This window comes from Hyla sarda, chromosome 7 (assembly GCF_029499605.1).
Source record: "Hyla sarda isolate aHylSar1 chromosome 7, aHylSar1.hap1, whole genome shotgun sequence".
NCBI lineage: Eukaryota > Metazoa > Chordata > Amphibia > Anura > Hylidae > Hyla > Hyla sarda.
In genome coordinates, this window is record NC_079195.1 from 72,823,122 (window position 1) to 72,837,036 (window position 13,915).

The 13,915-nt window shown below is 44.0% G+C and overlaps 1 protein-coding gene across 1 annotated transcript in view; it reads right to left on the minus strand.

Moving 5' to 3' along the window:
- The window catches only part of ACTR1A (actin related protein 1A), a 33,948-nt gene continuing 20,033 nt past the window's right edge, over positions 1-13,915 (minus strand). The window contains exons 6-11 of the mRNA XM_056529608.1: positions 13,374-13,590; positions 12,466-12,558; positions 10,750-10,924; positions 9,946-10,007; positions 9,745-9,785; positions 1-8,011 (exon numbers count right to left, since the gene is read on the minus strand). Coding sequence (XP_056385583.1) covers positions 7,909-8,011; positions 9,745-9,785; positions 9,946-10,007; positions 10,750-10,924; positions 12,466-12,558; positions 13,374-13,590 — 691 coding nt within the window. The 3' untranslated portion in view covers positions 1-7,908. The remainder of the gene's footprint in view (positions 8,012-9,744; positions 9,786-9,945; positions 10,008-10,749; positions 10,925-12,465; positions 12,559-13,373; positions 13,591-13,915) is intronic.

The window sequence follows — 13,915 nt, forward strand, 5'->3', positions numbered from 1 at the left end:
TTTTTTTTTTGAATAAGATTCTATTTTATTTCAGGATTTTATGTGTTTTGGGCATCACCAGCTGACACCATTTTACTTGTGCACAGTACAGGATCTGGTCAATTTGTTACAAAAGATGGAAAAACGAAACTGAACGGAAACACTATTCGCTGTCTTATGATAGAAACTACTAAGCAGAGCACACGGATGCAGTTTTGGCATGAAGGCGTTCACTGACTGACGTCCGAGCCGTAATAATATTATCCCATACATTTACTCAGACGGGACAGTTGCCGCTCAGTGGGGGTTTACAGCCAGGGTCTTAGAGATACCTGCACACATACATACTCTGCCTCTTGGCCATAAACAAAGCAAATGGGGGGCCACCAATACAACTATAGTAAAATGGGATTATTGTGCGATCATATCACTTAGGGGAGGGTCACACATGCTGTATTTTGCTGCTGCATATTTTCCTACCCACTAAAGTCAATGGGAAGTAAAAGCAGCTGCAGAAAATACACAGCAAAATACAGCATGTATGACCCTACCCTTTGTCATTTGAGAACCATTGACACCCAAGTATACACAGGAAAACAGATTAGATATTTTAACAGTAGAACCTTGGATATAATGTGGATACTCTATTACAGGGCATGAGCAAATTTCTAACCGATAACATCTAAACTTGTATAATCTTTTAGTAGTAGTTCTGGTTTTCTTTTTCCCCCAGCAACACAGCACCGCTATTATCCGAAGGCTGTGCCTTGTGTCAAAACACCATCCAATTCACTTAAAGGAGAACTGGGCTGCAAAATCTTTAAAAAAAAATTTTTTTAAAACCTTACGACATTCCCCCGTTGCGCCGATATGGGTGTCCCAGTCCTCCGGTGCTGGTCCTCTTCTTAGGGAAGGTGAGGAAGGAGCCCAGGCTCCTTACATGACAGTGCGCTCAGCCTAGCACCGGCCAAGGCGGGACATCGCTGCGGTTGGCGATATGCTGAGTGCAGTATGACTCACCGTCCCCAGGAAGAAGACCAGGACCGGGACACCGGTGAGTTTGTTTTAGTTTTTGCAGCCCAGTTTGTTTCAGTACAGTTCTCCTTTAAAAGAGGGTATGATAAGATTAAAGGTTCCCTTATCCACAGAAAATGGAGTAACAAGGTCATAAGGGACCGGCTACGATCAGAATTGTGTGCAGTTGTCCTAGTACATGGCACTGCAACAAGTACACACTGCTCCATTGACTCTAAGACTTAAAGCATATTAGCTGAGTTCAGTGCTCAGCAATGTTCAGAGAATGAAGAAGACGTCAAGCACAGTCATTCCAGTCACAGAGGAGACAACTGAACTCTGCTCTTTATGATGGGTAGAGGTCCTAGTAGTTGGGCCACCACTGATCACCTACTTCTATCTTATCCTCAGCATAGGGGTCAACCTAAAGGGCATCTATCTGTCCACTGTATTTGCTGCAGACACTGTTTGATAGCTGTTAGGCTAGGTTCACACTACGGAATCCCTGGGCAAAATTTCTGCTGGAGACTTAGCCGGCAGCACTAGGACCGCACGGGCTGCATTGCCATCCCCATAGATGTCAATGCATTTCTGAGCAGATCTCCCAAAATATCTACCCAGAAATGCATTGCCTTCTATGGGGACGGCAATACAGTGTGTGGCCCTAGTGCCGCCGGGTTAGTCTCCAGCAGAAATTCTGCCCAGAGATTCCGTAGTGTGAACCTAGGCTTAGGGTATTTATTGGAGATGACAATGAATGAGAAATACATTTTTTTAATGGTTTTGGCAACAAGGTGTCAAGGAGGCGGATCGAGCTGCTCGGGTGCCTGGCACACCTCCATACTCTCCTCCCAGGACTTCATTGACTCCTGTACAAAGCTCTGTATGTCAATCAAGCAGGGGCTGAGAGGAGGAGGCGTGCCAGACTGGAGTAGCTCCACCTCCTTGACTCTTGGCTGGGAAATGAAAAGATTTTATAACTTTAGCAAATATTATCAACTCCAGTAAAAGGTTCCGTTTGCTTTTACACCCTAACAGTGTCTGCAGCTCTTAAAGGGGTACTCCACTGGTAATTTTTTTTTTCTTTTTAACCAACTGATGCCAGAAAGTTTAACAGATTTGTGAATTCCTTCTATTTAATAATCTTAACCCTTCCAATACTTATCAGCCTCTGTATGTTCCAGAGGAAGTTCTTTTCTTTTTGAATTTTCTTTGTCTGACCACAGTGCTCTCTGCTGACACCTCTGTCTATTTTAGTAACTGTCAAGACTAGGAGCAAATCTGTCCTGCTCCAGACAGTTCCTAAAATGGACAGAGGTGTCAGACAAAGAAAGTTCAAAAAATAATTTAAGAACTTCCTGTGTAGTATACAGCAGCTGATAAGTACTGGAAGGATTAAGATTTTTTTTTTTAACAGAAGAAATTTACAAATCTGTTTAACTTTCTGGCACCAGTTCTAAAAAATAGAAAAAGGGGAGAGTACCCCTTTACAGTTGACAGGTTCACATTAAATGGAGCTGAATTGCAATACCAGACAAAACCCCTGGCCAAGAGTGGCACTGTTTACAGATTTTTTGGCTGTACCTTAGCTCAGTGTTTCCTTACTCTACTTCGATATGGGCACAAGGAACAGTTTTTATTTAATAAAAGGATCATAGAGCAGCCAAATTTCCAATAACATGCCATATATATTGGCTCATCTGATGATGCTCTTATCTAGTCAATGACTTTGAATTTCTTCCAACTGATCATCTTTCTCAGACCAGTGTTTCCTAACCAGTATGCATCCAGCTGTTGCAAAACTACAACTCCCAGCATGCCCGGACAGCCAAAGGCTGTCCGGGCATGCTGGGAGTTGTAGTTTTGCAATAGCTGGAGGCAAGCTGGTTGAGAAACACTGCCTTAAGCTCTGCACTCTAGAAAGAAATGAGTTAAAACAATCTACTGGGGTCCATAAGCCCAATGACAGCTCTGTCTGCAGGTTGTGGAGTTTTTAACCCCACCATTTCCAGAGAGCAGTGGTCCTGGCTGATAAATACAAACGGAGAATTTATAGCAAGATTCAAAAAAAGCAAATCTAAAGAATCATCCAGCAATTTATTCTTGCAGAAGTTCAGCTTTTCCAATTCCCTGAGAGGTCTGGAATGAGACTGGGGTCTCCTCGGACTGTCATACCAGACTTTTCCAAGGAAATGAGGGTCAATTTTGGTAAGGCTGCGTTCACACGGCCGTCTAGACCCGTCCCCTTCTCCATCAAAAATAAAAACGGACTTTAAAAAAAACAACGCATGCAAACGGACGTTTATATCCATTATTTAGTTAATAAACCCCCCAGAAAATTGTGTTCTGAGCATGCTCAGAAATAAAAATGGATCGAAAAACGAATAAAAAAAAAAAAACGAATGACATTAAAAAGGTTCATCTGTTTTCCATAAACTTCAATGTTAAATTTACTGTATGTTTTTTCTTCCGCTTTTTTGACGAAAGAAAAAATACTGCGTGTGCCGTTTTTTTACAGCCTTCCAAAAAAACTGAAAGGAGTGCAGACGGGTACAAATAGATGTAAACGGATTGTAAAAAAAATTGACATGAATGGGATTTTTTTTTTTAAAACAGTTTCTGTTTACAGCCTGCAAGAACGGAAAACTGTTTTAAAAAAAAATCCCATTCATGTCAAAAGGCATTTCGTTTTTTACAATCAGTTTACATCTGTTTGTACCCGTCTGCACTCATTTCCGTTTTTTTGAAGGCAGCAAAAAACGGCACACGCAGTATTCTAAACGGGGATTAAAAAACAAAACAGAAAAAATAAACAGACGGCCGTGTGAACGCATCCTAAAACAAACCTTACAAATTGCAAATCTAAATGTGTCGCCAAACGTTATAAACCGTAGGATCAGTCAGTACGCTGTACACAAGATCAGCTTTCATGTTCCATCTACACGGACTCCATGACATGACTGATACACATCAATCCCTTAGGGAAAGGACAAAGGGGGTTTAAATAATCCTATATCGATACATAATAACATTTCCAAAACAAGCGCTGCGCTGACATAAATGATGTCAGGATTTAGTGTTGGGATATGAACGCAGTCGTTAGGCAATAAATACACAGGTAAAACATCTGCAGCTTCAGGTTAGACACATAAGGGATATACGCTATTCTTAGTTATCAGACATGGCCACTGATCTAGTAGTCACCAATGGTTTTCCTATAGGTTAGCACTTTTATCCAAAGCTGAGATCAGGATGCTGTTTGTTAGCAACCCAAAAGTGTAGACTTTCTGACATCTAGGGAACAGTTCCCATGGAAATAATTCTAATGAACATAGCAGCTCTGTATGATCAAAATCACATAGGATGACTTCTTATCGTTAACATGTAGGATAGTGGCCTCCAACTACTACTCTTAGAATGCCTGGATAGCCATTGGTGGGGGGACCTCTGCTATTCATGTCCCGGTAATCTATGGAAAACAGCTCACCTTATCTAAGCTTCCTTAAAAGGGGCACCCCACCTCTAGACGTCTTATCCCCTATTCAAAGGGTAGAGGGGATAAGATATCTGATTGTGGGGGTCCCGCTCCTGGGAACCCCCACTATCTCCTGCACGCCACCCCGGAATTCTTAACTTTTCGTTCTGAATGCTGGGTTTGGGGCCGTGACGTCACCCTACATACCCTCCATTCAGGTCTATGAGAGGGGGCGTGATGGCATCACACCCCCTCCCATAGACATGAATGGAGGGGGCGTAGCATGATGTCACGACCACAGCCCCGAACCCAGCTTTCTAAACATACTGTTTAGAATGTCGGGTGCTGCACAGAGATTCCCAGCTGCAGGACCCCGCAATCAGACATCTTATCCCCTCTATCCTTTGGATAGTGGATTAGATGTGTAGGGGTGGAGTGCCCCTTTAACTCACAGTTCCAGTATGAGTTAGATACTGGAACTAACTGCTGTCACAAGTACAAGGTTAACGTACAAGATTGATTTATCAACGTAATGCAGATTTAAATAGGATATATATATCTCGTACAGCTGGGTAATAAGGGCAATAATTGGTGGATGTTTATCAGTGGCCATTTTATGTTCTTCAAGAGCACTTATATAAGGAAGTGTTAGGTTCCATATAAAATAAGTATATACAAAGTATTAAGAGTCTTATCAGTGATGGAGATATGGGTGGCATTTCTGTAGAGCAGATAAGATACATGCTGAAAGGAAGGGACCTGGCAGCCCTATGCAAGCCTTGTCTGTATAATGAGATTATCACTATTAGATCTGGACATACATTGTAGACAACTGTGAGAGGGTTAAACAAAGGAGACAGAGACTAAACAAACTTATGTCGTGCAGATCGGTGCTTTTCAGTATCGCCGACATAACACTCAGTGGTTCCAACCAAAATCAAAGTTTTAAAGGCAAATGTGGTATCGATGATAAAACAAGAAGACGTATAGAACAAGACTGACCTGTTCACCAAGGCTGCATTACTACGTAGTGGTATCATGGACTGTGTGCTTCATATGACACAATAAATAGCAACTAAAACGCAACACACTGCGGCCCATCAGTAGTTCTGGGACTTCTAGTTCTACAAGCACCTAATAATCCAGCATTGTTTTAAGGCCGATGTTCTGTAGCAGGGATTTCACTGGCACAAGCAGAGAGGTTAGACGTTACTTTACAGTCTATAGGGAAACATGGAAGACACTGTATGCAGAGTTTTGGGGGAAGGTCTTTTTTTTTTTTTCCCCCTCACACACAGACCCCTCTTTTGCGCTTGATAAAAGGGTCATTAAAACATGTTACAAATGTAACAATAAAAATGCTTGAAATTCCTGATGTTTTACAAGCATTTAACCATACAAAAAAATCAAGTATGTGCAAAAGCCGTAATGGGGTTGCATGAAAGGGAAAAAGCAAAAGCCACTTTGTACGCCGTCTCTGGTCTTGTAGCTTACCCACGTTTGCAGTAAAGGGGTACTCCACTAGACACTGTGTGCGCGCTGCGGGGGTCGGCCACACCCCATCAATGCAAATCTATGGGAGGGGGCATGGCAGTGGTCACGCCCCCTGCCATAGACTTGCATTGAGGGGGCGTGGCTGCGATGTCACCACCCCCACAGTCCACACCCAGCGTTCAGAACAAAATGTTCCGAACGCTGGGGCAGTGGAGTACCCCTTTAAAACACAACCTATCAATAGTGCTGACTCTTACATAAGTTAGTTGTGTTTTGTTTTTTTCTCTCAAACACCAGCACGGATTTTCGCAGCGGATTTAGCTGCGGATCCGCTGGTGATGGCCCGCTCTATGCTGTCTTTACATGTGCCTGCTCGTAGCGGCAATACGCCGCTACCAGCAGACACACTGCAGCTATGTGTGTGGCGTACTCGCACATCACGGCCGCTCTCCCTGCTCTGAGTTAGGCAGAGAGCTCCCGCGATGTGAGAGTATACTGCGACTCGCACATCGCAGTGTGTCTGCTGGTAGCGGGGTATTGCCGCTACGAGCAGGAACATGTAAAGACAGCATAGAGCGGGCCTTCACCAGCGGATCCGCAGCATAAAATACGCTGAAAATCTGCGTGTGTGAACGTACCCTTAGGGTTTATTCACACGTACAGTATTCGGTGCAGATTTGATGCGCAGGATTTTCTGCTGCAGATTTCAATGTAAACTGAATGACTGAGCACAGCTTGAAATCCTGCGCATCAAATCCGCGCAGAATACTGTATGTGTGAATAGACCCTTAGGGTACGTCGCCGCTACGAGCAGACAATACGTCGATATGAGCAGACACACTGCGATGTGCAAGTCGCAGTATACTCGCACATCGTGGGAGCTCTCTGTCTACCTCAGAGCAGGGAGAGCGGCTGCGATGTGCGAGTACGCTGCGCACATCACTGCAGTGTGTCTGCTCGTCACAACGTATTGCCGCTACGAGCAGGCACATGTAAAGACAGCATAGAGCGGGCCTTCACCAGCGGATCCGCAGCGTAAAATACGCTGTAAATCCGCTCATGTGAACGTACCCTTAAAGTATATTTTCCCTGAAAAGATGCCACTGCATTTGGGGGGGGTTTACAGCTGCCAAGGGCCACCATACAGTACCCCATAAGTAACATGCAAGGGTCCAATTTGAAATCGCACCCACGCAGCATACTTCCTGCCGTACAGCGGCCTTGGGGACTGTAGAGCTCAATGTTCAGTTTCATCCCTTCATGCCTGATGTCAGATGGTAAAAGGCGAGTATGCCTGAAGAACAGAAATAAAAGGGAACAGAAGCGATGCTTTCTCCTGCAATGTAACCTACACTGACCGGCAGACAGGCATAGAGACAAGGACACTATAACAAAGACAAAATCCAAAAATGTCTAACTATATAACTATACTGTTCTTTTATTCCATGCAATAGAAACATTTTCCAAAATCCATGTGGGTTTAAACGAGTTTGACGTGTTTCAGTTTTTCCTCTGTGGAGTCAAGTAAAATGCAATTCTGGAGGCCTGTGTGGCAGTATAAGTGCGGGGGGATCACAGAACTGGACAGGTCTCGATCCATTGCAACATGGATCTTTTAACTTACGTGTGGTTATCTGTTATGGTTAAATTGGCTATAACGCGATAAAAAGAATTTTTCGCAACTGACCAATATACGAACCCTGGCGCAACGTAATACACATAAATAGGAATGGGATAAAGGCTTTCCTCTCCTTGGAGCTCTCTGCTGGTCTTTACAATGTCAGATCTTTTACCTTTCGTGTGACCACTTCTTGGCATGCTGGAGAGCGCATACAGACACATACATACACACCCACCCACCAGTCACCTTCCGACCATACTCTCATACTCAAAAAGCGAGTTTTAAACTGAAGTGGACAGATAAAGTGATTTGGTCTGTCTGGACGTTAGAAGGTTTTCCTGTGGATAGCTCTGGGGCCGTCTTCTTCGTATTCTTTCTTTGAGACCCACATTTTCTTGAAGGTGTCCAGAGAGGCCAAAATGGATCCACTGGAAAAGGAATTTGAGGGGGAAAAGAAAGAAACATTTAAAATGGTTCCTCAACTAAAGAAAAAAGTCAAAGATTCTTTAAAAAGGGCTGGTTAAAGGGGTACTCCGCCCCTAGACATCTTATTCCCTATCAGAAGGATACGGGATAAGATGTTTGATCGGGGGGGTCCTGCTTCTGGGGACCCCCGCGATCTCTGCTGCAGCACCCCAGACATCCGGTGCACGGAGTGAACTTCGCTCTGTGCCGGATGACTGGCGATGCGAAGTGAATGCTCGTGATGTCACAGCCACGCCCCTTCTGATGTCACGACCACGCCCCCTCAATGCAAGTCTATGGGAGGGCGCGAGAAATTATCAAAACCTGTGCAAAGGAAACATTGCCCATAGCAACCAATCAGATCACTTCTTTCATTTTCCAGACTCCTTGTTAATAATGAAAGAAGCGATCTGATTGGTTGCTATGGGCAACTTTTCCTCTGGACAGGTTTTGATAAATCTTCCCTCATAAGTATTTGTGTTTTTGACAAATTATGCACCTTGGTTGAAAAGGGGACATGACTTAGGCTGGGTTCACACCACGTTTTGTTAAATACGGCTCCCGTATACGGTTGGGAGGGGGGGGCGGGGCTTAATCGTGGCGCTTGCACTCAGCCGTATTCGGGAACTGTATTTAATGTATGTCTATGAGCCGACCGGACTGAACCGCAGCCTCCGGTCGGCTTAGTTTTCGGCCGTATGCGGTTTCCCGACCGCAGGCAAAAACGTGGTCGACCACATTTTTGCCTGCGGTCGGGAAACCGCATACGGCCGAAAACTAAGCCGACCGGAGGCTGCGGTTCAGTCCGGTCGGCTCATAGACATACATTAAATACGGTTCCTGAATACGGCTTAGTGCGGGCGCCGCGATTAAGCCCCGCCCCCCTCCTCCCAACCGTATATGGGAGCCGTATTTAACAAAACGTGGTGTGAACCCAGCCTTAGAGACAAAAGGTATGGTTTGAAAAGCATGCACCAACATAGCAAAAAGTAAGCAAACCCACAGATGGTATAAAGTTAAAGGGTATGGCCATCTTTCTTCATTTTTATCCCAAACCATATTAATCCTTATACTGTAGGTATTTCTGATATTCATGACAGCTCATGCCTCCATATTATGGCGCCTTATGGACAACCATGTGACATAAACGTTACTCTGCCTCCTCTATAGCACCGTGATGATCACTACAGGGCGCCATATTATGGATATTGCTGTACGGCCGAGATACATGGACAGGGAAGCGTAATATTATATTTATTTATTTATTGTAAACACATGGGCAAAACTGGAATCTGGGACTTCTTATTCTTAGGACAGGGGCCCCATCCCAGCTAACTAAATAATGGGATCTGCCTGGGCACCAACATTTCCCTACAACAGTGTTTCCCAAGCCAAGTGCGGTCCTCAAGGCCCCCAAAAAGGTCACGTTTTCAGGATTTTCTTAGCGTTTCACAGGTGATATAATTGTGGTGATGCCCGATTCACTGACATTATATCACTAAGGAAATCCTGAAAACATGACCTGTTGGGGGACTTGAGGACCGTGCTTGGGAAACACTGCTCTACAACATCCTCTATATGTGCTACACAAATGTATTTGCAATTTGATGCTGGTAGGGTAAGGCCCTTCTATTCTACTTTTTAAGATAATAAAGATGTTAGAATGACAGGTAATACATGAACTATGTCTCCTCACCCAATCCATGTAGAGTATAATCGTTCTTGAGGAGCAGATATCTGAAATGGAAAAATCAAATGTTATAATAGAAAGAGAATAACCTTTTATTCTAGTGTTTATGGGGGCTTCTGGTTCTCCTGATGGCAGGGGAGATGAGGATCATGCAGATGAATCTGCCAACACTATATGTACAGCATAAAGAAAAAAGGCACAACCTACCCTTATTTTTACATCTTTTGGTGCTAATTTTTTTACTTCACTTAGAAGTCGGTCCCCGAAACCTGTAAAAGTAAAATGCAAAACAGTTATAGCGGTCACTTACAGCATACACTAAAGTTGCCAAAGATCATGTACAGTAAAAAAAGTCACAATCTATAGACCAATTAAAATAAAAATAAATAACCAATAAATACCATGTACTGTAAGGGTAAGGTCACACGTAATGGATTTGCAGTGTATTTTACGCCGAGGATCTGCCAGTGACCCAATTCAGTGTGCATCCAGCTGTTGCCACCCCCTGGCCTGCTCGCAGCGGAAAATTGCCGCTCCGAGCGGCCACTCAGGGGCCTGCGAATAGCCAGGAGCATGTGCAGTGTACTCAGACATCGTGGCTGTTCCGCAATGTCCGAGTACACTGCAGTGCACTCGGCGACTCGCAGGCCCGGGGGGCAGGGCAGGGGGTGACCACAGCTGGAGGCACACTATGGGTCGGGTCATCGGTGGATCTGCTGCGTAAATTATACTGTGAATCCGTTCGATGTGACCCTACCCTTACACTGCAGATCTTTAGGAAGTTAAAATGACTAATCCTACATTGATGTTGAGTTGCCAAGATATATAAAAGAAATATAGGAACAAAAAAAACCATATAACGTAGTTAGTGTCATCAATTACCAGGAAATGGGATTACAAGCACTGGCATAAAATTTCAAGCTGCTGTATAACGTTAACTCTATAATGTGCAGCCAGGCTAATGTGTATCACAGTTTCTTGCAGTATTGTATTGAATGCCTTTTGTCACACCTTTAAATAAAGTGGATCCTCCAGACAACACAATGTTGGAGAATAAAGTTCGCCTTAGGTCCATGTCTGACTTCTGAATGGCGAACACTAAGACCTCATGGATTCCCTCACATTCTTCCCCAATTAGATCTGGTCGGAACAGCAGCTCAGGGGCTCGGAATCGGGCCGGGCCAATCTACAAATAAACAAAGAGATCATTTTGGCGTTAACAGGAATGGAAATAGCAGAGAGCAGACTTCATACCACACCCATTCATCACACACATGAGTCATTTACGAGTCAGGCGTCTTATGACTAAATGAAAGCTCTTTACTTCTATCACAGTTTCTAATAAATGCCGACACCTCTTTTTAGGGCTATCCCTCTGACTGCCCAAAAAAGAAAAAAAAAAAAGAAAAAATAGGTATAAGTATGTGTGCGTGTGTATAGAATTCATATATATTAGTGGGGTCATTTTATAGGAAAAAAATAAGTGGTCTACTGACGTGTGAACTCCATAACATATAGCCCAGTGTTTCCCAACCAGGGAGCCTCTAACGGTTGCACAACTACAACTCCCAGCATGCCCGGACAGCCGAAGGCTGTCCGGGCATGCTGGGAGTTGTAGTTGTGCAACCGCTAGAGGCTCCCTGGTTGGGAAAAGCTACCATAGAAAGTCAAGATGACTGCAACAGCGATGCAAGTACTCTACAGCAAATAATTATTATTTATTTTTATTGTGCCCTTAGTTCCATGGAGCTGTACACATAACCAGTTCTACCAGTGATTGGCTTGGCATGAGACATCTTCATTGTGGCAGAGGCTGAACAGAGGCTAGCAGGGTACCACTGGGGGTATTTCAGCTTTATACATCTGATTGCAGGGGTCCCGCCGAGATCAAACTCCTGGGATCATATAACCCCTGGGATCATACATCTTATTCCCTATCAATTGGATAGAGGATAAGAGGTATAAGGCTGGAATACCCCTTTAAATAGTGGATGACTTAAAATAGTGAATGGATGATTTGACAGCTGGAAACCCCTTTTTAAAAAGCTGCTATAGTCTATAATACAACATGGAAAGAGAGAAAACTGAGTCTGGCACCGGTAATGCGATAAAATGGAGAGCATAATAGTGAACAAAAATGGTAGCCAACAACGTGTATCAGTCCTGATATGAACTGCAGGTGAGACGGAGGTGCTGTTATCACGGAAATCCACAAGTATGAGCGTGAAACTAGTTGCCGCCCCTCCATTACACCCCCCGCATCACCTGTAACACCCGAGCTCCCTGTGTACCTGTCCTGTCTACCGAAGATTTTTGCATTCCCTTGGAAATAAAGCTTGAAAAATGTCTTGCATCATGATCAGCGGTGAGTGCCTTATGTTCATTCCTTATGTGTATAGTCTAGAATACTATACTTTTCTGCGTTCATCCTCATGGCAGAATTAAGGCAATTTTACATAAGGCTTCTGCACAACTACGACAGTCTGACACTTTACCCAAGCTGGGGCAGCGCTGCATGAAAATGCAAAACAGAACAGCATCACGTACACAGCACAGCAGAGCAGTCACACCCGTGCTGGCAGCTACCTGTCATTACATCATCAGCCCAGCACAGACATGGCATTACTGCACTAGTTTTACAGCTCCTACAGACGCCACTTGTGTTCACACCCAGCCCTGTGTGAATGTGTAACATTAATAATGCTGCAGGTGAAATGACGCATGTACCTCAATAGTGCTTCCATCGGGTAAGTAATACTGAGCCTTCTCTGTCTCCAACGTCTCATCTTTTTGTGGATTTATGGACAGGTAACATGCACGCTGCACGTTTTAGAGCAAAAAAAAAAAACCAAAAAAAAAAACACAACAACGTTAAAATAATATTCATACATAAATGTAAAATTCAAGCAAGCAACTACTGAGTGATGGTTGCCTGGTGTTAAAAGGAATACTGTAGTGGTATATAACTTATCCTCTAGGGCAGTGGTCTCCAACCTGCGGACCTCCAGATGTTGCAAAACTACAACTCCCAGTATGCCCGGACAGCCAACGGCTGTCCGGGCATGCTGGGAATTGTAGTTTTGCAACATCTGGAGGTCCGCAGGTTGAAGACCACTGCCCTAAGGGATAAGTTATAGATCACAGTGGAGTCCCCGTACAAGAGATCGCGTAGCTGCGGCAGTCCGCAGGAAGGGGGCATTCCGTCCCCGCATGACGCAGCGGCCGACGTGCCCCCTTCATGTATCCCATAGAGATACATGGAGGGGGCGTGTCTGCCATGGCTTCCTGCTGGGGACGGTATGGCGCTTCCTGCAGACCTAGCGGTTGGACACCCCGCAATCTATAACTTATCCCCTATCCTTTGGATAAAAGGTATAAGTTGTGTTCCACTACAGTACTAAACATTTTTCATAGCTTATTACAAAATTAGTCCTATACAAATATCAAACAATAACAATTCACAATAAATAATAGATACACAACAAAGGCTGTCCGGGCATGCTGGGAGTTATAGTTTTGCAACAGCTGGAGGCACCCTGCTTGGGAAACAGTTATAAAGGGAGTTTCCAAGTGGTCTCCATAATGCTAACATGCCCTAAAAATTTACACAAGGACATGAAAAAAGCCATACAAACCTCTTTGATAGTTTTGACAATTTCAAACTCAGCTGAAGTGTGGAAGTCATAGCCCTCCTTCCGCAGATACAGACGGAGGAAGCGGGAGACGTCTCGACCAGCGATGTCAATCCTCATGATGGAGTGCGGCATCGCGAAACCTTCGTAGATAGGCACAGCGTGTGTCACCCCGTCCCCAGAATCCAGCACAACTCCTGTTGTCCTCCCTGTTGCATACCTGAAATCATAGAGGATATCTTAGCGAATGGTATATGTAATTTGGAGAACATGTGCTTCTCTGTTTTTATTACTATTGTAGTAGTGGTTATTCAGCTGGATCTAGTAAGCCTTCACCTGGTCACACTCTATACTGTGTGGTATACAGGGAAACTTGCCACAATAGGTTTTATCATTCTTTATTTAACAATTTTCAAAAGAAGGCAATAAAAAAAATATATAAAAAAAATATAAAAAATAAAAGCTTCCTATGCAGAGGGATTCAACATAGAATCATTAGCAGTAAGAATAAACAAGGGGCAGGCAGGTAGGAAGGGAAATAGCCC